At 38.8% G+C, this 23,864-nt stretch overlaps 1 protein-coding gene across 6 annotated transcripts in view; it reads right to left on the reverse strand.

Moving 5' to 3' along the window:
• The window catches only part of MAP4K3 (mitogen-activated protein kinase kinase kinase kinase 3), a 77,835-nt gene that overhangs the window by 37,466 nt on the left and 16,505 nt on the right, over positions 1-23,864 (reverse strand). For 4 of the 6 annotated variants that reach the window (XM_061989126.1, XM_061989125.1, XM_061989124.1 and 1 more), the window contains 12 exons: positions 21,855-21,919; positions 19,574-19,629; positions 15,875-15,922; positions 13,731-13,773; positions 13,015-13,087; positions 10,340-10,471; positions 10,019-10,081; positions 9,854-9,935; positions 9,648-9,758; positions 4,416-4,491; positions 3,366-3,424; positions 1,074-1,136 (listed from right to left, as the gene is read on the reverse strand). In XM_061989126.1, the coding sequence (XP_061845110.1) occupies positions 1,074-1,136; positions 3,366-3,424; positions 4,416-4,491; positions 9,648-9,758; positions 9,854-9,935; positions 10,019-10,081; positions 10,340-10,471; positions 13,015-13,087; positions 13,731-13,773; positions 15,875-15,922; positions 19,574-19,629; positions 21,855-21,919 (871 nt within the window). The remainder of the gene's footprint in view (positions 1-1,073; positions 1,137-3,365; positions 3,425-4,415; positions 4,492-9,647; positions 9,759-9,853; positions 9,936-10,018; positions 10,082-10,339; positions 10,472-13,014; positions 13,088-13,730; positions 13,774-15,874; positions 15,923-19,573; positions 19,630-21,854; positions 21,920-23,864) is intronic. The other 2 variants (XM_061989128.1, XM_061989127.1) reach the window with 1 other exon arrangement.

The raw sequence follows: 23,864 nt of genomic DNA on the forward strand, positions 1-23,864 counted from the left end.
AGATGAAACAAAAAAAAAGCAAGTCAAATTGAAGAAACAACATCACACTGCCAAAACTAGAGCAACTGCACAGGATGGGAACTGCACAGGATGGAGGTGTTCCCACTGCGTACAGAGAAATCTGTGCTACCAATCTCAAAATAATTGATGAAACACTTCTATAATCAAGCAATACAGGAAATTCCTTCCAAGAGCAGGGAAAACAGCCTATGCTCTAAGTAATTATGGCATTAGCAGATTCAAATCACACCAAGCCAAAACAAACAAATATAAAACAAAAAAAACCAAATCAAATCACATAAAAAGCAAACCAAGACATTCTCGAACACCCCAATTCTCCATTTCCCCTCAGTACACCTACATTAAACATCTCACAAATCAAAAAGTTAGCAGAGTAATGCTCAACCAGTGCAGAATGTTCATTTTTTATTTTCTAAACAGTATATGAAGATCACCAGGATCTAAAAGCATCACTTTGCCAATCACAGTGTCTGAAGTAGAGAAATAATAAAACTCGCTTTCTAGAGGAATTTCTACACATCAGTGTTAACAACCAAATTTTTTAGCAGTGGAGTAAGAGCTGATTTGGAAACGTCTCAGACTAAAAATAATGCCAAATGCCATTGAAAACATGATCCTACTTGGTTATTTGTCTTAAATATATATTCATTTTGTAACATAATTACCATCTGAAGAATCCAAAGACTTGCATTTATGTAATTTTATAGTCTTTCATTTATGCAGTTTCATGTCTTTCATGAGTATTTAAAGAAACCAGACAAAAATACAATGAGAATGTCTCCTTCTATTATTTTATCACCCTCCAAAAAAAAGTTACAGATTGTAAAGCAATTCAGTAAAGAAATTAGAGCCCCTTCTAGAAAAGTGATTCAACTAAACATATTTACTGCATATACTAAGAATTCCTTCCCACATTGCAGAAATACACATACAGACTAATCTTTCACACAGATGAAAACACCAGTACAACAACAGGACAAAACACAAGCTTTGAAAAACGAAAACAGAGACAAAACTAACACTGACAAAGAAAGAGGTAAGATGAAAAATACCAGGTTAGATCTTGCAGTGTAGTATATTTCTTCTGAATTGTCCAAAAAATCGCTACTGTCAGGCTGTTCGTTAGAGATCAAGAAACTCAGGTTATTTACATTGTGAGTGAAAGCCAAGTATACATAAAGGGTACTTTTTTCTTCTGAAAATAAGTTATTAGTTGGAACTGAAACCATGTTAAGCACATTCTGGGGATGGGGGTAAAACACAGCTAAGGGTATGGTCACATTTTCAAACACTACAGAACCACACCAAAAGAATGGATTCTTGTTCATCACCTGAGCTGTGGTAAAGAGCAACGGACTGCCTCAGTAAGAGGCAAGCCTATACCAGTTCAATATCTCAGTGCACCACTGACAATAACTCATCATGCTGCAGTGGTCCAGTCCTTTGGCTTGTGCACTCATAACCGTTAGTAAAGAGGCACAAAGTTTAAGCATGCTTTAGTGAAACAGAGCAAAGGATCAGAAGTGCTTTAATGAAAAGGGATACACGCTGTTATTGCTGGAAATAGACAGGCATCTCTTGCTCATACTTCCAGTTATAAGACTTTCTTTTCCAGAGCATGTATGTTGTTCCTAACTTCTCCCTCAGCCTACTTTGTGCTCTTTGCTAGAGCATCCATTCTTGGAACATCATTTACATTTGAGATGTCAGCTGAAGTTGTTCATTGTTTCTATATCTAATGATAAAATAGAGTTTTCTCTTTGGTCTCTAGACCCAACATAATTTTCAAAATTATAGTTCTATTTTATCTGGAAAGGATATAACAGGTTTGCATGCTTCATTCCAACATGAGCAATGCAGCAGTTAATTTCCCTCCTCAGAAAGATACCAACATGCAGTTACAAATCTTCCTTATAGACAGATTGATGAGGCAAGATCTTTGGACAGGTTTCAAATATGCTAACTCTGAGAGAAACAGGGATTCCCTCATCAGCAGAACTAATCTGTATAATTCAAGTCCCTTCTTAGAGCAGCAAGAGCTTCTGAGATTCTTAAGTGCAAACGTCCTGACTACCAATGCACAAGGTAAGAAAAGGCTCAGTTCCTCCTTCCATGCAATGCCTGCTCAAGTGCTCTCAGAGGTTGTGTTTTAATCCCTGCAGAAAACTCTCCTTGGTTTGGCATCTCAGGTTCCTATGGTGCAATGAAAATACCTCTCTGCCCCATAAAGCTGTCCACTAACTAGTTTGTATAGTCAGGGACTGAAAATAAATAAGCCATGCAAATAAAGTATTTTTGAAGCTTCAGCTTCTTCACTAGCACTTTTTTCTAGCACTTAAAATTCTCCATGTAGACAAACAAGGAAAATTCTTAAGAAGCAAAAGCATTGCAATTTGAACTCTATGATGCTACCAGTTGTATTTTAGTACAACTACAGAGCAATACAAGGAAGTCTCCATCAGAAATCCCACATGTGGTTTGTAGACTGAAGAAGAGGAAGTACATTCCTAAGTACACACCCTTCCCAAAAACGGACTTGAAGCAAAGTCAATGTCCCTCCCACCTATGTACTAAGTCAACTTTTTCACCTTAACACCTGCCTTAGAAAAACAAAGAGAACACAGAAGCCTGCAGTAAGGAAGCAAGGGAGTGTCTTTTTTTATTGAGGAATGTGAAGAAACTGTTGAAGTGCTCAAACGTGGAAAGCGACAGTCGCCATACAAGAGAGGAAGTTACTGCAATTGTGGGAGACAGCACTGAAACCTTTTCCTTCACTGCTTGAGTTCTCATACCCTTTGTACTGATGGGTACAACTGGCAATATACCCGAACAGGATATTTTAACTGCCAGACCCAGAGTGGCTCAGGTGTGATTCAGGGCCACAGATTGAGTGGGAAAATGACAACCCCACAAAAATCTGGTTTTTTAAAATGGTTCTTTCCCAGGGTCTCTGTTTTATTACTTCCATTATCAATTACTGTCAATACAAGCACAAGGGAGAGAAATATTTGAGTACAGAAAGTAATTTTACCATTGAAGAGATAGCTAAAGGGAACAATACACTTGGCAATGAAGTATAAAGGCTAGAGGAAACCAAGACAACAATAGGCTCTCACTTAGCACATACATTACACCTGTCAGAGCCCACAAATATAGGATCTTATTGCTTGTAGTGTAATGCCACCAAAACATTTAAGACCACTATGTTAATTCTCAGAAAAAAAATATCACTACAAAGTTTAGTAGTGCTAAGGAAGCAAGCTACACATCTTGGATTTCTCATTCTCCACTGATAGTTGCAGGGAATAATGTGCAAAGCAAAGCTCATGCTGCTCGTTACTCACAAATTCGTGATGTGGTTCTGTCTCTTTCCTCAACGGTGGATCAAATTTTACTTGACCAACTAAAGAGGAGGGGAAAAAAAAAGGAATTTAAGTTGGACTGTAATTAGACAAGATTTAGCTTCAAAGGCTAACAAAAAAAAAGTGTATTAAAAAGTCAGTTTAATGCATGTATCATATCCCCACTGATGGGAACTTCTGACACGTGGTCATACTAGAAACTAATGAGCACAGAAAGTACTCTATCACAAAGGCAGCACAATCACCATTTGCCCCACCCACTCATTAACAGGATCAGGAAAACTATTCATCAAGTAGGACAGTGAAGTGCTCTCTTTAGAAGGAGGAATACAGCTGTAATATACAGGGAAAAAAACCCATCCACTGAGTGAATTGAGTCTTGGATCTGTTCTGGGAGATTCACTAGCACGGAGAGGCTTGAATGAAGTTTGGAGACAGTTAATGACAGAACAGCTCTTCGGCAGATAATCTTTAACACCCCTTTCCCTCAATTTTAGCTGAAGAGAACTGAAGCTCCAAGTATTGTTCTGATTTAATCCAAGTAAAGGAATGACTACAATTTAGTGGATAGAGCCTGCTTTTAATGGCTAGAGATCAATCTCCTCCTTTTCTGATTACTAGGTGATTGTTTTAATTCTAAAGCAAATACTACAAGATAGTGAATGGGGGAAGAAAAATCTTCCTGTGCCATTCTGTTACTGGCATCACTCTGACTTTCCTTGCTGGAGTGGCATATGAAGCTACACCAATCATGTCCCAGAAAAGCTCAGGTTGTGTCATGTTCAATTAAGATGAAGCAACAGTGAGATTTGCTGAAGTGTTGACAAAGGGTGTATTCAAATATTTGACATTAATATTTCTTTTGCACAGTCATCTAGAAACTACATTAATAAGTAAACAGTGTAAGTTTTTATTCTCCTATACATCACTACAAATGTTTCTATAAATCAGATAGCCAGAATGATAGGTATTTGAAATAATACCAGTGATTCTTCTAAGAATCTCTCATGCTGTCACATTACACATACTTACAGTTTATTTCAGAACGTGTCTTTTCTTCTCTCACATTTCTACTTGTTGAATGAATTCTATGAGGCACTACGAGAGGCTAGAAGAGAAAAATGAAACACTTCAATACTAAAATATAATTGCTTGAAATTGAGTATTGTTTATCTAGTTTTTAGCAGGTTTGTCTTCATGATTTAACTCCAGTCAGCACCAGGCAGCCCCTCAGCTCACTCCTTCCCAGTGGGACGGGGCAAGTGGGGAATCGGGGAAAAAACCAAATAAATCTCGTGGGTTAAGAACAGTTTAATAACTAGAATGACATCAAAGAAAAGAACAATAACACATATAATCATCATTGCAATGAAAAGGAATACAACAAAAAAAGATGAAAATAAACCCCAAGAAAGACAAGTGGTGCCCAATGCAGTTGCTCACCACCCTCTGACTGATGCCCAAGCAGCATCTGGGCTTGACAGTCTATGGTATGGAACAGGCTTTTGCCTAGTTTGAGTCAGCTCTCCTGGCCATACTCCCTTCCCAGCTTCTGGTACATCTCCTTGCTGGCAAAGGCCATGAAATTGAAACAACCTTAACTGGAGATAAGTAAATTAGCACTAACCAGAACATCAGTGTGTTACCATTAAATCCAAAACACAGCACTACCAGGATGAAAAGGAACTGTCCCATCTGACAGCTGGACAAGGCTTCTTCAGCACAAAAAAGTCAGAAAAAACTGGAAGCTAAAAATAAAGACTACATTGATGTTTTTTTACCTTTAAGTCAGAATTATTTGCAGACATTTTCTCTGCATAGTGTCTTCAACTTGAAGACAAGGGGTTTTTAAACACTGGATTTGAGCAAATAAAGACAATGCTGGCCAGTATTTCTCTTTACTGAGGTAATATTTCCTTTTTGTGCCTTCAGTTGAAGAGTATCAATAGTTTCCAAAATAACCTGCAAGACTAAATCTGACTTACTGGCAGCATTTCCTTCATTTTGATACCTTGACCATTTTCCCAATTTTTAACCTAAACTGAGTCCCAAAGAGTCATTGGTTAGTTTCTTTAGGCAGATGAGAAGTTAGCCTGTTCCTGTGTTGAATATGGGGCAGTAAAACAATTCTTAAAGTCACCTGACACAAGAGTGTCAGAAATTTCATGTGCTGGTACATTATCTTTGCTTTTATAAACACTAATTATAGCCTTCACCTGGCAACTTTTGAGTACAAATTGACCACAGAGAGAACTTCAACCACTGTACTGTCACAAAGAGTCATGAACAGCTCAGCAACTCAAAGCACCCTTGAAGTATTATCTGAAAGCATTGTTTGCCCTATCTCTTTTTCATCACACACTACTTCCTTGATTTCTGTTAGAATACAATACATGTACAAGTGTTTCACCTCCCACTTATGTTCATTTGGGTATTTTTTGCAACTGAAGAGACTTACAGATTGTGAGTACGTACTTCCCTCCATCTATCTCAAGGGTAGTTCTTCTTTGCTTAAAGCTCATGCTAATCCTCTCCTTTCTCAGGTGTGGTTTGTCTAGTATGCATTCTTTTGAGCTTTAAAAACAGAATACTAGAGAACAGGATTTGTTTGTTGAAAGATTTGATCTGATTTTCTATTTCATCATCTCCAACACTCTAAATGCTAAAAGGCTGCTTATTTATGATCTGTTAAAAAGTACTTGCACATGATGAATGTGCATCTGTAATATCAGCACCAGGAGATCAACTGTAGTTGGGGTGGGAGGTATTTTTGCCTTTGCAGAGATATTGGGCAAGTTCCTTTCACCTTGCCACAGATATCTGTACTGGACAACAAGCAGAGCCTGCCCTCACATCTCATTTTCCATGACCAGAGAATTACTGGAAGTAGTCAAATCCTCATCTCTCAGTCATGAAGATAAAATCCTCCAGTCACCTTGAGAGACCTACATGGACAACAATTGATAGAAAAACAGCTGACATCTGAGCTTGGCAGGAGGACAAAGGAATGTAGGTTAACTTCCCAACACAAATGTCTTTTGGGTAAGATTTTAGCCACAGTGTAGATCTCAAGAGCAACCTTATTCCCAAAACTTAGTGCATGACAAAGATAAAACATGAGCACTTTCCGCTGTGCAACCTTTTCAGTTAATACAACATTCATCATGAAAATCAGTGCCACAGAGATATAATGAATAGATAGGTGCCAACGTTTCCAAAGGTTTATTTTTAAGGGAGTGAAAGCAGAGGCCCAAATGGAAATTCTGTCTTTGACTGAATGGAAAAGCAACTGAAGTCCTCCGTGAGCTGGGTAAAGTACTCCAAATGTCAGCTACAGATACTGCTGCCAAAGGAGTGGAACAAGGGGAGATCTGTCTAATTAGACCCAAATAACCTGATTGCATGACTTTTGTTTTTACACATTTAACATTTCAGTTTCGTCTGAGCTTACAATGATTTCAAGATGTGGTATGGTACTCCTCAAAGAACTGGCAAATTCACATCTTCATCTCTCCCTCATCCATACAACTCTGCAGACTATCTAAGCAGAAACAGATAGCATCTCCTTAAAAGCAGCATAACCCAGGTGAAGAGTTGTCTCATCACAGTGGGCAGTACACTCGCCTTCAAAGATTACAGGTAACCACAAAAGCTCTCTGGCCTCCACAAAAAAAACTACCTATACCCACCAAAAAGCCCAAAACACTAACAGCCACCACCACAATCACCAGAACTCCAGACAAACTGGGAAGCAGGTCTGAAGCTCAAGATTCTCACCACTGTTTGTTTGTACCATGTTATGTTGATTGTTTCATTTTTGATGGCTGCATTCAGGTGACTGATACAAGTATAGGAGTGGTCAGTCCTCAAGTTTGGATTAACATCTCCAGCTACCTCTGTGAGCAGCCAAGTACTGCAGCAAGCAAACTGTATGCATGAAAGGAGCATGCATGCCTTTTATTCCTTTTGGAATAAAATGTCAACACCTGTTTTCCCTGTGGTAGGATTCTGCATGTGAAATAGAGACCTTGCTCAAGATAGATCAGATAACTGATTACCACCTGTTTAATTCCCTGAGGTGGGTTCTAAACTGTTATTTCAAAAGAAAATGTTTTCTCCAGTGTCAGTTTTAATCTCATTTTTCAGGAGGATTAAATGGCTCAATGGAAAGTTATCTGACAACATGGTTAGATGTCTTTCCTCATTTCTGCCTTGTCTATCCAATGAAAATGATCCAGCACCGCAGATAACAGTGTTTGAATGTCACCGGAGAGCTCAAGGCCACGTGATGAACAATGATGGGTAAATATCATGTCTAACACAGAAGCTCATGAACGCAGCAGGAAACACTCAGCAACATAAGATAAATGACAAATGAACTAACATCTGAAAAAACACATGCCAGAAGACATGCAAGCAGCTTGCTTGTCCTCCACACTGTCAGCCAGTCTAGGTCCTTTATAAACAATGAAAACATGCATTTTCTCTGATCACTGCTGAGAGGTTGTTTTCATTTTCTCCCCAGAAAAGGTATAGCTTTTCCCCTGATACCACTTATGCCATATTGAAGGGGCAAGTAGATACCAGGCAATAGAACTTTCTTAGTGTTAAGCCTGAAGCATGAACTTTCTTTTTAAAGCTGTAAGTAACTGCCAATAAAATATGTACTGAAGTGACTCCACCCAGGAAGACAGATTCTTCACCTAAGGAGCCCAAAATGAAGGTTAAAGCTCTCTGCTGACATAGGGGAATGGCACATTGGGGTTTCAGCACAGTTTCCAGAAGAGCAGGGAAGATTTGCAGGGCAAATTACCCTGATCTGAGCACCTCACTGACAGGAAGCACACTGAAAACAGCTCCCTTTCTTTTAAAGACAGTTTGTGAAGGCTTCAGGTTTCTGGTTTCTACAGGAATATCACTTCAGTGGAACTCAGAGCTCTCTACCATCACTGAACAGTGAACTAAAGGACACCTGATCCTCAGAGCTTATGGTGAGAAGATCAGAGTTCCTTAGTGCTGTCTCAATCAGGAATCAGACATCTTTCTCAACACTGACACTGAAGGCAGCCCCATTAAGGGGTTTCTTTGTATGTTTAACTCCCCTAAATTTAAGATCTAGTTTTTTTAAAAGAATATTTACTGACTGTGATCCATTACTTGCAACTTCTCTCAAAAGTACTGAATATTCAGTCTTTTTGCTTTCCTCTCCTTCCCTCCCATTCAGGGAACATGTAAACCTTGCACTCTACAATACAAAAAAAGAATCCATTTCACTTTGGCTTCTTTCCACATTTATTTATTTCAGCTTCTAACAAAGACAGACTTGGTGCATGTCAACTTGTCTTTGCTGTTCCAGAAAATCAAATCATTTAACTTTTAAGATCTGAAAATTAGTATCTTAAAGTAGCTACTACTTTTAAGCTTGTTTTTCTTTGAAGGAATTTAGACTAGTTTATCCATCAAAAAAAAAATCCCCACCAAAGAGTAAACCACAAGTATGCAATTAATAAATCAATGGTATTTGTGTCAAAAGGATTCATTCTCCCCCCATCAAAAGAGATCATCAGTTAGAGAGTTGTAAACATTTGGAAAGTCTTCACTAACATACATTAAGTATGAAGACAGGATGCAGTAACAGAATATCTGTTTTCTCTTATTTATGAAACGCTTCAGTCCTGTGCTGTTTATCATCTTACATAAGCATGTTATTTTTCTCTCAGCTCTTCAAGAGTATCAGAAACTTGGCCTTTGACAAAACTGTAAGTGAAATCAAGTTTCAGAATACTCTAAGATAGAAAATTGAATCCACAAGAAACACATTGCAAACTATTTGCCAAAAACAACCACAGGATCATTCTGTTCTCCTAAGAAAGTACACCAGGAACAAAAGAACAAGTTCTGAAGAAGTATAAAATGATTTTCTTTGCAGATGAATGGAAACATAATTCCACAAAGAAACAGAAAGTAGAACTCATGACAGAACTCAGAGCTGGAGAAGTAGCCCACATTTACTGTTGTGAAATAGTTGAAGGACAACTATAAACAAAATTTTAAGGAGTTTACATCTCTTTCTCCTTGAGCTTCTCTCCCCCAGACAGATGAATTTTGGTAAGTGTCTGTGTATGTGAGAGCAGCACAACCAAAAGTAAAAGCAACAACTGAGACTACTCCTACGTAACAAAACATTCTGTGGCTCAATAAATCATAATAATTAGTTTTGTTCGCAAATCAAAACTTAATTTAATTATTAAAACATATTCCTACCTCAGGATCATCATCATCAAAATCATGGTAAGTGGAATGATCAGGATTATTCATTTTATCCAAAAGTTCAATAGCAAGACTTCGATTCAAAGGTTGGGTAACAAAAGGATGCTGAAGGAGAGAAGGAAAAAAGCATATTAAAATTCTAACAAGTCATATTGAGCATATTTTACACCATAAAAACATTCCCATACATAAATTTATACCTGTAGTAACTTTTCAGCTGTAGGTCGTTTTTTAGGATTTTTTGTAAGTGCCATTTTCACAAAATGATGGAAACTATTGGACCTGTAAAATGAAGTGGTTCACATTAGAATCGATTGCCCAATGAAATCCATGATCATTATCTACTGAAACAGAGAAGTACTTACCATTTCATTTTGTCCTTCAATTTAGGAGGCTGGAAGTTGCTTTTTGTCATTAAAAAAAGTGCTCTAAAGAAACAAAAGACAAAAACCCAACAGTATTTCTGTGGTTTACATTGCAATATATATATATATATATATGAGATTAATTATTAAATACATTACTTAGTTGTCAGGAAGCAGTTGGGGGTTGCTACCAGGACTTCATTACACATTTATGCACTGAAAAGAGTTGTTACCATTTCTATTATGTACATTCCAAACCCTTACAATCACATATACACATGGAAACTGTGTTTACATGCCAAGTTTTAACCCCTCACTAACCTCATTGGATGTAGGTCAAACATTGGAGGTTGAAGTTCAGCAAGCTCTATGGCAGTTATTCCAACTGCCCACAGATCACAAAGTTGGTTATAGCCACCTTTTCTCTCTACTGCAGCAACTTCTGGCGCCATCCTAAAAGGTCAAGGGCCATTTTAAAATAAACTACTTAGCACAAGTCAAACATTTCTATGTATGCAGCAGTTGATTAGTCTTTGCCCTAAACCTCTCAATCTATAAGCTCGCAGCATATTATGCATGTACATATACATACACACACACACGAGTATATGTAAAAAGTTATGTATATATGAAGTTTTCCTCTTTCAGCTTCTAGTAATTAATAAGTAAGTTTCTAATAAAGCTACTTAGCAGTAAGTGGATGAAACCTGTCTGTCCCAGACTTGTTTGCAGGCACACAAGGAACTACCACTCAACCAAAGAGCCTAAGGTACAATTATTCAACTGCAGTGAAATTTCATACATTGCTCCAGAAATGATCACTTGATTCTGAAGAACTCTAACAAAAAATCAAGTAACAAAATGTCAGCTTTTCTGTATCCTGAAGGCACGAGACCTGAAGACTCACTGCCACCTCTGCACAATGCACTCCTTGTTTGCACAGTCTGCCTTACTGTAAGGTCAGACCTCATTTAAGTTTCATATCCTCAGGTGGCAAAAACTAACAATCATAACTGATACATAAATAGGATACCTCAAGAAAGTTATTCACTAGGCATTGTCACATGTTTTGAACAGCCAAAGTGGATTATGGATTTGTTGTCCTACACAGGCATAATAGATGGTAAACACACTAATATTTTTGCTTTGAACTTTATTAGTCCAGATCACCCCAAAAGAAGCAGTGTAACTGGACATCTAACTCAACAGATAAGACAGATGAATGTCACTTTCTGCATGCTCCAGTAAAGCAACAGGTAGCATCTCAAATGATGCATTACTTAAACACAGACACCCTTATCTGTAGATCTGAAAACACCATCAGTTTTGGTGTTAACATCTTATTTTGCAGAAGTTGACATAGTTATACTATATTTCCATCCATTTCTCTGAGAGTTGATTAAAAACCATATCACTAAAACAAACAGGAGGGAGTTACCAAAGTAGAGAGGGAACGTGGCTGAACTTTAGAAAGATACAGAAGAGGGGCAAAAGGGTAAATAAAACAGCAAGGTTTGATGTAGCAAAGCAGTTTTGCCCTTCCATTTATCTTCCATCCAAGCATCACAGCTTTACCTTCCCAGACATTTCCAATCAGCACTGAAACCTTCACATTGCCCCTTTACAACTTAATTTTCTTCTCCACAATCTCAACAGTTTTGTTTCCTTGCTTCTTTTCTCTTAAGAGAAGCTTTGCAAAAAAAACCTGATTCTTTTCATCAGCATTTAACCTATATAATATTTTCAATGTTATTCTTTAAGGTTATGACATGTCATTTGAGAAGCCTGCCACAATTTGGAAGTTACACAGGCCAGAACTCAAGTCACCCAGACAGCTTAGAAAAGAGAGACCAAAAACAATTACACAATCATAACTGATGAGTGTTTGTGTTACTCTAAAAGCAAAGTGAATCCATGCCTTGGCATGACTTACAATGCAGAAGAATGCTAAAACTATTTGAATGTAGGGGAACTTTTCGTTATAAACATTTTAATCTTATATCTCAAGACAAGGGGTAATGGGATGAAGCTGGAACACAAAACATTCCACTTAAATATACGAAAAAAATATTTCAGTGTGAGGTGAGGGAGCCCTGGCACAGGCTGCCCAGAGGGCCTGTGGAGGCTCCTTCCTTGGAGGTCTTCAAGACCTGCCTGGACATGTTCCTGTGTGACCTGATCTAGGTGACGCTGCTTCTGCAGGGGGGTTGGACTGGATGATCTCTAAAGGTCCTTTCCAACCCCTATCACTCTATGATTCTATGCTGCCAGATCACAGAATTTTGAAAATCATTCTGTGACATGTAGAACAAAAGTGCTGTTTTACAGTGAAGAATGCATATCATTTATTTCAAGGTGAAAAGGCAATGACCACTTCCAGTACAAAGAGGAAAAAACAAATGCTGAACTTTAGAAAATATAAATTATGTCAACTAGCTTACTGAGAGAAAAATAAAAATGCAGTACAGACAGAATAGAAATGTGCATTGGAATTCAGTTTAAGCAAATAAAGGGGGGAAAAAAAAGAAAATAACTTTGAGGAAACATTTCACAAGTGACAAAAGAATCAGTGAAGATGAACAAATCAAACTCATTATCAACTGAAGAGCTGTAGAAAAGATGTTATCTAGAGTAGAGGGGAAGAAACACGAAAAAGGAAAATCACTGAAGAGAAGAAAACCTTAAAATCAGAGTGAAAACCATGCAGGATCGTTGCTAGTTGTTCAGTTTGACTCGGTTGAGATACATTAGTCAACACTGACAGCAGCACACAGACAGCTTTTCAGTTTCTCAGAACATCACAGCATTTTCTCTGATGCTCAGTTAATTCAAGATTCAGCTTAAGTAATACAGATGTGATCACCAGAAAGTCTGACACAGTCTTCAGTGATTCATCTACACTGAAAGTGAGATAACATGCTCTTATCACAATATTAACAGTGTTATATATATATATATGTTACAACTATATTAATGGCCAAGTAAAATGCAGTTACCAATATGGGGTGCCAATGAATGATTTCCTTTTGGCAACTGTAGCTGTTATCTGCGCAGATACTCCAAAATCAGCTATGAAAAAAACCCCCAAAATGATAGTCAGTAACTGTTTCAATGTAATTTTTAACAAACACAAGTTTGATCTCCCCACCGTAAGAGTTGCTTAAATAGACTGGAAATATTTAACAAAAAATAAATACCAAAAGCAAATAACGGAAGTTTAATGTATCCCAGATAGCATCAGTCAGCTCCTCTCCTTCATCTGCTCGGCATGCAGATTGCACACAAACATCCTCTTTCATCAATATGTGAAAGAACAAGCTAGCACAGAGGTCCTAAAAGCTATATTCTGTGTTTTAATATGATATATCCTTTAGTATTCTCCACAAGATTGATTCTTTCGGGTAAGCTTTGAAGGTACATTTCACACTTAAGCACTCTGGACAGTACATTTTATGAAGTAATTTATGACAATCTGTGATTTGATTTGTACCTTCCTTTTACAATATCAGAAAGTCTTTCACCTCAGTGTTTCGAAACTACTCCAATCACTCCTCAGTCACGAAATTGGATGCTGTCGTATTACCAGCATTAGAAAAAAGAAGTCTGATATTCACCAGTTCCTTACATGAACCCCTACATCATTACACAAAATACAGAAAACTACTTAGAGCACATGAAAATCTCGTAGTGACACTAAATGTTATTAACTCACCTAATTTTACATGTCCATTATCCGTTAATAGAATGTTTGCTCCCTTAAAAAAAAAAAGAGTAAGCATACTTGGGTTAAAACATGCAGATGCCTCTGATACCCTATGTTTTAAAAAAACTATGCAAGACCTTATGGCAAACTAGAGGCCAAAGACAAACCAAGGACTGTGTGCTCAAGAAACCCGCAGCCTTATCAAGGGAACATTTGGGAAATTAGCAAGCTGCCATTGTGATACATAAAGAAACGTGGCCATATAAGGATTCTTGTTCATTTTCAGTTTTGTGCTCTTCAGCCCATAGCACTACAGAGTTTCATTGTTCACCAAACCCCTTTTAAAAAGTGGAATATGATGATTTGCCTACGGTGATGAATTCTTACTTTCTGTTTACACTGACTGAAAGGAAATAGGAACTCTAAAGGTCAAAGCGGAAGTAATTTGATTTTCTTTTCATATGTAGGAGTTGGTTTTGTCTTGTTTGAGAGCCATGGTAATTATAATTATAGCCTGAAGGACCTGCCTTGATAGTCAAGTGTATAGCAAAACTATTTCCGTCCTTCTGCAGTGGGGATTCTGTTAGTGCTGGACTTGAAGAGTTCACTGCTGTGTGGCTGCACGTAACCACTCACTTCAATAATCAAAACTAATCCCAAGCAGTAGCTGGTACCGTAAAATTACAACATAAAAGGACTGAAAACAAATGCAATCTGAAGACTGAAACCAGGTACAGGTTGAGTTGAGTGAAAGCTGGAGCTGGCTAAACACAGCTCCAAATGTCAGCATTGCCCATAAACTAGATGGAAAAGCAGCCCATATGGGCCTTCAAAACACTTTGTTTTTACATATTATGTCTTCTCACAGAGAAGGAAAAGTCAGGCCCACAGTAAAATGCAGCTTACTTTGGCAAACAGCACACAACTATGGTTAATGAACCTTATAAATGGAGCTTGGTAAACAGTGTGACAGTCCAGTTAACATGCTCTTGACCTTGTTCACCTTCCAAGACTAACAGGACAGATACTCTAAATGCATATCTTTGCTACTGAGGGAAGCAAACATTAAGCCAATAGTCAGCAGATCTGTAGATTATGATAGTGTTTTTCCACGCTCATGAGAGCGGCACTGTGAGCATTTATCAGCCAGTTCTGAACTGAAACAAGTACCTATGTACTGTATCCTTACAAGCATCATGTTGCCTTCTACAAATCATAATTGTGTTCAAAGCAATCTTTCATTCAGAAATTACTTTTGATTGCTCAAAACCCAAATATCCTTCTGCAGTCAACACAAACAACCTGGAATCAGGCTGCATTAAGGCATGTAGGGTTGATTCTCGGATGCACGCTGCATTCCTAGTCTGAAAAGAACCCAACCAAACCAAACAAACAAAATCACCACTACCACCCCCAACAATATGATAATTTACTGACAGATTTCCAGGAGGAAGCCTGCCAAGTTTAAGCTACAGTCTGAGCAATGAAGAGTTTGGAAAGGCAAAGAGTAGGGAGTAAAACTCCAGGGACAAAAAGTCAACAGGAAGCACCAGAAGGAAACTATAACACAGAGCATAAGGGTCTGAACAAGCCACCTTTGATACAGCTTTGTTAACATGAAGGTTTAAGTAATTCAGTGTTAAGAGCCCGATTTGCAGCATCCTCTCTAATTTTAGCCTGAGGGAGGACGGGACAGAAGTAGTCTCCAAGAGGCACACAGAACAGCAGCCACTGCCCTGCAGTCTTCTCACTGAGAAATAAGAAGCCAAAGCAACAGCTCTGCTCACTGGCTGCCTCAAAGAGGGTAGGCCAAGCTCCTTGAAGAGTTGTGGGAAACACCAAACCTTTCCTTTAGCACAAAGTACACCCTTAAAGCTCTGTGTTGCTCTGGAGACTAGCTGATGCTTAAATTTTACAGCCCTGATCTAAATAAGTAGCGTGTTTGGCTTCAATTAAAAGAACAAACTACTTCAATGCATGCATTTTAAAGAGATTTATTTTGTTAACTTGGGCAGAAAACTTTGTTTTATTGTAACACAATGAAAACCTCTACACGTTTAAAAACATCCTCAAAATTAGAAAGCAGTGAAGACCCATCAGGAATGATGGAGCCTTTCTAAAGAACACCAAAATTCCCTTCAGTTTTCACTTACCTTTATATCTCTGTGCATTTTTCCTTTACTGTGAAGATAATATAGTCCCTGCATAAAATATTTAAATAGTAATTTAGTCCAATATTTTTCATTTTACATACATCTCAACTACCAGACATATTTAGGGTCCAATTCAATCATCTAAAAGACTCACAAACTGAAGAACATTCTTACATTTCAGTGTATCCTAACTGCATTTGCCAATTCAATATATGTATTACCATAATACCTAAAACACAGGATAGATAGAAAGAGTATCAGCCACCACATCTATTGCAAGAAATGCATTCCCTGAGGAAGTTTTCCTCTGCACATGGCAACTGTTGCCTTTTTTAGATCAAGTTAATTACTTCTAAATTGCCTAACAGCTTTCCATTCAGCAGTGAGATCACTGGATACCTAGAGCAGTTATCTCCTGTATCATTACACACTTGAATTTAGATGCATGCTACCAGGCAGTGCTTCAGGTCTAACACAGGAGTTCAACTCTAATTCATGGATTTCTGGAGAAGCATTAGGCTGTCTTCCTGATTCTCCATGATAGTACCAAAACATTTTATGACTCCATGTAAGTTATAAAGCCCAAGTTTAAATCCTGAAACCAAAATCCCTGCATGATAAATCACGGAGTCTGTCAACTTTTGATGCTCCAGGCTTATCTCTCATTCTCTTCCAGGAGTTAAACACCACAAACACCTTCCTTGCTCTGTGGTCATGAATCTCCACAAAGGAGGTTCATGAGATACATGTCAAAAGACTTGGCTTTTGCCAGCTCATGCAAGACACCATGGAGTTAATTGCAAAAATAAATTATTGTTTCCAATTAACATAATTTTTCGTGATGGCCCTAAAAATATCAACAGGAAAAATATGGGAACAGTGACTGACATGACTTAGTACTTGAGATTTTCAAGTGAATAACATTGTACAGATAGACAACAGTACCACTGAAAATGCAGCTCTGGGGCCCTTTTTTGTCAGTTCATGATAACCTGAATGCAGATGAAGTGCTAATCAGTGCTGAAATTTAACTGCTCAAGTAAAGAAAGAAAAAAACTCACACCCACTCACAGACTTTTTAACCTGTTTCTCTGGGGGAAATTACTAACAATACCCAGTTGATCCAATGTTTTTTCAGAACCATCATCACAGGCATGCACAAAGAACCAAAAATCAGATTCCATTTGCTTTTTGCTTCAGAGTGTAATTAACCGAAGCATCCGTCAGACTACTGCAACAAGTGGCATTAGCTGGAACAGTCCCGTGTACAATCCTGGCATTTAAATCTCTGGATGCTACTGGCACAGAAAGCCCGACTACTCATTTCTACCACTGCCCTGGGAGATTTCGAGGTCACCATTTTCAAAAGTGAATTCCTGGAGGGAGGTACTTCAAAACTCATATTTAAAGGACCTTTATTTTCAGAATCAGTCTCATTGATTCCACCCAGAACTGCAAGTGATTGAGTTTTGAGAACAGACCATTTAATGGGCTTCTAAACTCAAAGATCGAACACAAACTTCAGGCATTCGAGGGAAACACTGGATTCATGGAAGCTGATGGCAAAAATCAATATTGGACAAGTTATTTCTATTGGTGGACACATAGCCTATAACTCCCTGCTGCATTATAAGCTATAACAATATATCAGAGTATGTTAAACCTGGTCAGTGTTATAACTGTGTATTTACAACTTCAAAAAGATCCATGAGTCCATGGATAACACTTGAAAATTACATACAGAGTAGCAAGTCTCCTTCTCACAAGCAATTTATACATATTAACCAAGTAATATTCCCACACAGTAAATAATCATTTCATAAATTCCACTCTACACTATCAAAACACTCCTCTGTGCTTTGAGAAGATTATGAATTTGATGGATGGACTGTGTGGTGGATGAGGAATTGCCTGGATGGTTGCATGCAGAGAGTAGTGGTCAATGGCTCCACATCTGGATGCAGATCAGTGACAAAGGATGTCCCTCAGGGGTCCACAATGAGACTAAGATCATTTAACACCTTCAACAATGACACAGTGGGATTGAGTGCACTCTCAGCAAACTTGCAGATGGCACCAAGCTGAGTGGTGCAGCTGATAGGGAGGGATGGAATCCTGTTCAGAAGGATTTGGATGAGCTTGAGAAGGGGAACCACGTGAAGCTCATGACATTTGACAAGGCCAAGTACAAGCTCCTGCACATGGATCTGGGCAATCCCTAGTCTCACTGGGGATAAAGCAATTGAGAGCTGGCCTATGGAGGAGGACTTGGGGGTACTGGTAGATGAAAAGCTACACGTGAGCTGGCAATGTGTGCTCCAAGTCCATAAAGTCAACCACATCCTGAGCTGCATCAAAAGAAGTGTGGCCAACAGGTCAAGGGAAGCGATTCTTCCCCTCCACTCTGCTCCAATGAGACCTCACCTGCAGCGCTGTGCCCAGCTCTAGAGTCCCCAGTACAACTCATGGAGCTGTTGGACCAGGTGCAGAGGAGGGCCACAAAAACCATACGAGGGTTGGAGCACCTCTGCTATGAGGAAAAACTGAGAGAGTTGGGGTTATTCAGTCTGGAGAAGAGAAGGCTCTGGGAAGACCTTATTGCAGCCTTTCAGTACTTAAAGGGGGCTTATAAGAAAGATGATGACAAACTTTTTAGCAGGGCCTGTTGCCATAGGACAATGGTTTTAAGCTAAAAGAGGGTAGGTTTAGATTAGATACAAGGAAGACATTTTTTTACAATGAGGGTGGTAAAAGTGTCACAGGTTGCTCAGAGAGGTGGTAGATACCCCATCCCTTGAAACATCCAAGGTCAGGTTGGATGGGGCTTTGAGCAACCTGATCCAGTCAAAGATGTACTTGCTTATTGCAGCAGGCTGGACTAGATGACTCCTAAATGTCCCTTCCAATCCAAACCATTCTATAATTCTCTTAAGAACAAAAGAGTTCAAAGGTTCAAAACCTAAAACACTCCCAGAAGTAGCGTAACACTTCACTATAAAGACAAGAAAAGTCACATCCCATGAGTCAGAAGTCAGCAGTCTTCAGCACAGCATGGGGAGATGGAAGTGGCATGCAAGGCTGCTGGCTCAGGGACAGAGCTATCTTCAGAGAATGTTTGAGGGAGGCAGCAGCTTTCAACTGGTGGCACTCAGCTAGATGCAAAGAATTGCTCTCTAACATGGAAGCAAGAAACTCACCACCAAAAAAGCCATTTCTGTTTCAGTTTTACTTGTGAACTGAATCTTTACTTCAGGAAGGAAAACAAAAGCTACCATATCAATGAGGAGAGGCTGGTGACCTTCAACTTGAACATCTCAAGTACACAGGCATTTCTTTTCCTTTCTTATTGCCACAGCTCTATCAGATATGCAAAACTGAGCTGTTAGAATTTCCTTCAAACATGCAATAACTAATTAGTACCACAAATATGGATTAATAAATAGGCTGCTTCCCCTCTTTTCTTAAAAAAAAAACCCAAAACAGTGGAAAGATGATGACAGTTTTCTTCAAACAATCCAGGGTAATTGGAGGTCATGCAATCACACACATTAGTTCTACACTATAATATAAGACTTCCTCAAAAGTCTGAGGAAAAAATGCTAAGCCATCCAAACACTGTACTTCCATGGCATCACATGTATTTGCAGCTTTTAAACTTTTACATTAGAAGTCAACCACAAGAATCTGAGAACACACTACCTGTAGTGTTTCTCTGCTAACATAGGCAATCTGCTGTTCTGAAAGTGGTCCAGTCACTGAAATGGAAGGGAAAAAAAATATCTCAGAATCAGGTAAGACACTGCCCATTCCAAACCCATACCTCAGTTACTTCCATTCACACTGATAGATCTTACACTAAGAGTCTCAAAGTAAATGTGCTTAGACCCAAACTGAGTATCCCAAAGACCACACCAAACATTTTTTAAACGCAAAAATGTCTAGTCCCATTGGAATGGCAACTACAAACTCCCTCCATACATACATCTCAAAGCAATTAAGAGGAAAAAGAAACTGAAATAGTGAATTAAGATCAACTGTTTCCCCTGCACAAATCCATTATGTCCTCCTGTGCAGGACCGGACTTCCAATCCAGTGACTCACAGATGCAGGACACACTCAGTGCCCTTTGAGCTCTAAGAAGTTCCTTATACCCTTTGTGACCTGGTCTCTCTCCATCCTTCCTGCTGCCATGCAGCCTGTTCTCTGCAGCTTCTCAACCCTTTTCTGCATGAGCCAGTGGTACTGTTGCTCCTGGGCCTGTCACACCATGCACCTTCTCAAACTCATCCTCTGTCCAGGCTCAGCAGTTACCCAAGGTAAGGGAGAGTCTTCCTCTCCCTCCAAGGTCTCACTTCACTCAAGTCTCTTTAAGGAAAACAATTAAATGCTGAACAGATACAGAAATCAAACACTGAACAGCAAGGAAGGAATTGCCTGAGCCTTGTCCCCAGTCACTGGACTTCGATTCTGAAATTAAAGGGACTGAAGACCAGGAAATGCAGCCCTTAATGCAAGCTTCTCGGGTTGTGCAGAATAAACAAACAGGAAAGTTGGATGGGGTTTCTCAAAGGAAATAGATCAGGGAAATAAAAATTAAACTGAAGCACATAACTAGCTTCTACAAAACCCACAACATAAAATTAGCATCATGCAATACACATCTTCAAAACGGGTCAAGATCCATCTTTCCTTTTCTGAAAGAAAAGCTCTAACTCACATAATACTAAATATATTAGCACCCAGAGTACCTATTTCTAGGCATGTGTGTTTATTTTGAGAAATGTAATTCTGATTAACTTAAATGACTTAAGATTACAAAGTCCCCTAGTTCAACTGGATTAAGATCCTTTAGAACGTAATTAAAATCAGAAAAGAGTCTTCTAATCTAACCACCAGCAGAGAAGCCAAAAATCAACTGTAACAGGAAACAGCTCCTGTAGGACATCTCTTCAGGCATTTATATGGCATGAGCTCATTTCCTATTCTACAGGTGTTCCACAGAACATCTGTTGGACACCATGTTTTTATCAACACTGGAAAAGATGTAAAGGATCAACAAGACCATGCTCAAATGACTATGCCCATGACCACAGTAAGAACTTGTGGACTGGTGCCTTGTTTGAACTGCACCCAAGTTTAAATGTAAAAAAGGTATACAAGCTGTTACCAAAGTGAGAAGGATGTGAAGATCTTCATATGTAAAGTCTTCACAGTTTAGAATACGGGCAGATTTCCTATCTGAAAAAGACCACCTGAAAACCACAGAGCCTTTACTTATTTACAGCATACTCCTTTCCTAAGCAAGTCTTAATTCCAGGGCAAAATCCTTCAAAAGGGATTTTCTCTTGAAAACTAGCAATCAATTAACTGATGCTCTCTTTATGCAATAGACTGACACGTGCTCCTTGTTTCTTTGACCACTGATTGCACATAAGCCTAAAGCAAATATATATACCACCTTTGCTTTTCACATGTCATGCATCCAGCATGAAAAAAACCAAAAGAGACACCCTTATGGCATGACTGCTACACAAACATAGAAAAGATCACTGTTTACAAAGCCCAAGAGCACCCAATGCTTATCAATCCATTTATCTAGGTATCTGTAGACAGTGGTATAGATTACACTAAAGCAAAGTTCAAAAGCTCAGAAACAAAACAGGTATGAAAACAGCACAGGGGGATATGGGGGTTTAAAAGTTATTTTCACAAGAAAATACAGTTTAATGTATCAGCCTTTGAAAAGCAGTGATGGGTATATGAGCTACTGAGGGAGGGAAATAACTTCTTTTGCTCAAAAAAGCCTCGTTAGTCAATTTTGTTTATAAGAGGCAAACCTAACCAATTATGCAAATATATAAGCTAAAATTGACCTGTGATGGATTATTATGGATGCTAAATTTAGGATTCTTCCTCTCCTCATTTTCATTTCTTAAAATAAGCTTTATTTAGATTTTAAGGAATTACAGTCTTAACCTACCGTGATAAATATCCTGTAGAGAGCCACCTCCACAAAACTCCATGCAAATCCACAGCTTGTCTCGTCTAAAAAGTGAACAAAACCATTCATTAGCTGTCAGATTTGAAAACAGCACCTAGAAAAGTCATAGGACTCAAACTTAATAAAGCACAAGCTCTGTATTATGAAAAGCACAAGTCAAATAATGAATATGATTTAATCTTTACGTGATTCTTCGCTGTCAAAATAGTTAACTAATGAAATACTCAAAATACTCCAGAGTTGGAGTAAGAGGAACAGTATAAATGATATGTGCACACTGATTTTTTTGGTTCAAGATCTACTATGAAAATGAAATACACTTTTACTGAGAGTAAGCCCATACCAAAAAGCCCTGGAGATATCTTTCACAAGCTCTAGTGCTTCAGTCAAAGGTCGTTAGAATGGAGCCCATGCTGTGGCTAAGTGCCTGCTAAATCTTCCCCCCCTCCCAAATTCAGTTTGACTCGCTGTATCTCCATAAAAGGTGTTTTCCAAGAACAGACAACAGGTTGAAGGATTCAAAGTTATCTTCTATTATAGACACTAAATCCTGTTTTCACTGGTAAAACAGACATACCACATGTGGCTACAGAAAGGCATTTTGGAGAGCAGAAAAGCTAGCCCTTGACTAGTCATTCCTAGCCATCAAAACATGCAGGAAAGAAAAACCCCATACAATCACCTTAGGGCAAACTAGGACATGGGATAACCAAAGAAAAGACAAATTACTGTTCTGCAGCTTGTCCATGACCTTTGGGCTTGGGTTTCTTGCACTCATAAGGCTCTGTTAGAATAGCTGAGACAGTCCTGTGGGCAATACCAACAGCCTAGAAGTGTTTTGCATGACAACAGTGTAAATGCTGAGCTTATCACCTGAGCTGCAAATTGCAAGTATTTCTCACCAACAGGTAACAGCTAGAATAGCTGCTCTTCATAAAAGAACTAGTTTTCTAGATATCCTCCCCTTTTATGTCCATAGTCCACATCACATCTTCCTCAAAGCTGCACCCGGGATGCTTTCTCTAGTGGTGGGAAAAGTATTGTTCAGGTGTTACAACTGAGGTTTTAAGCAATCAAAGTCCCTAGCTGCTCAGTCCATACCTTTCTAGGGGTTAAGTAAAGCATTGCTTGAAATAATATGAGGGCTTTTCACTGAAATAATTGAGCAATGTGACTACCTGTGAAAGGAAACTGAATGAGCAATGACAGCAGGGGAACATGACAGAGAGAAGCTCTAAAGAGACATACATCTGCAAGTTCCTTCTTTATTCCTCACAGTGATGCAGGATGCAGACAAGGACACTTTTAGAAACATTAGGCTCAGGAAAGCTACTCTTTCCCACGTGGCTACATTCTGTTTGCTGCCAACAGTAGCAGCACTGTGGAAGCAAGAAAAAGCCAGGACAATTCCAGTGGCCTGGGGATAGCAGGCAGAGCATCCACAAGGTAAAAGACACAAAGTAGCTAAGTGCTGTGAATTCACACCTTTCCTTACTGAACATTAACTTCCCAGTGTGGAAAAGCCCTACAGAAAAGGAAACAAACATAAGGATCAAAAGAGACTGCATTTCTATTTGACTATCCTTTTATTACTGTGTCCACATGCTTTGAGACAGGTGAAGATCCATGCAGTCAACAGTAACTGTGTACCATAGTCTCTGTATCTGCAGAGCATATGAGACAAGCATGGCAAACAACCACTGTACCATTTACTGTCCGTGACTTAACACCTGGGCAAAGAGCAAGGCAGAAATCTGCCTGTCAGAGAAATCATAAACAGAAGAAAAGCATGGGGAACAGTATGTTGATAAGTGCCAAGTACAGCAGGACTGTATTTTTCTTATTGTTCTTAGCATTGAAAGATTCTTGGAAAACAAAAAGGTCAGACAATGAGAGGCCTCAAAGACAGCTATTTCATCAAAGCATTACACCAAAGAAAGGGGAGGGGACCAAGCAAGCGAGTGCCAAAATGTAAACTGTGTTTCCTGA

Source organism: Colius striatus, chromosome 2 (genome assembly GCF_028858725.1).
Source record: "Colius striatus isolate bColStr4 chromosome 2, bColStr4.1.hap1, whole genome shotgun sequence".
In the NCBI taxonomy this organism is placed as follows: domain Eukaryota; kingdom Metazoa; phylum Chordata; class Aves; order Coliiformes; family Coliidae; genus Colius; species Colius striatus.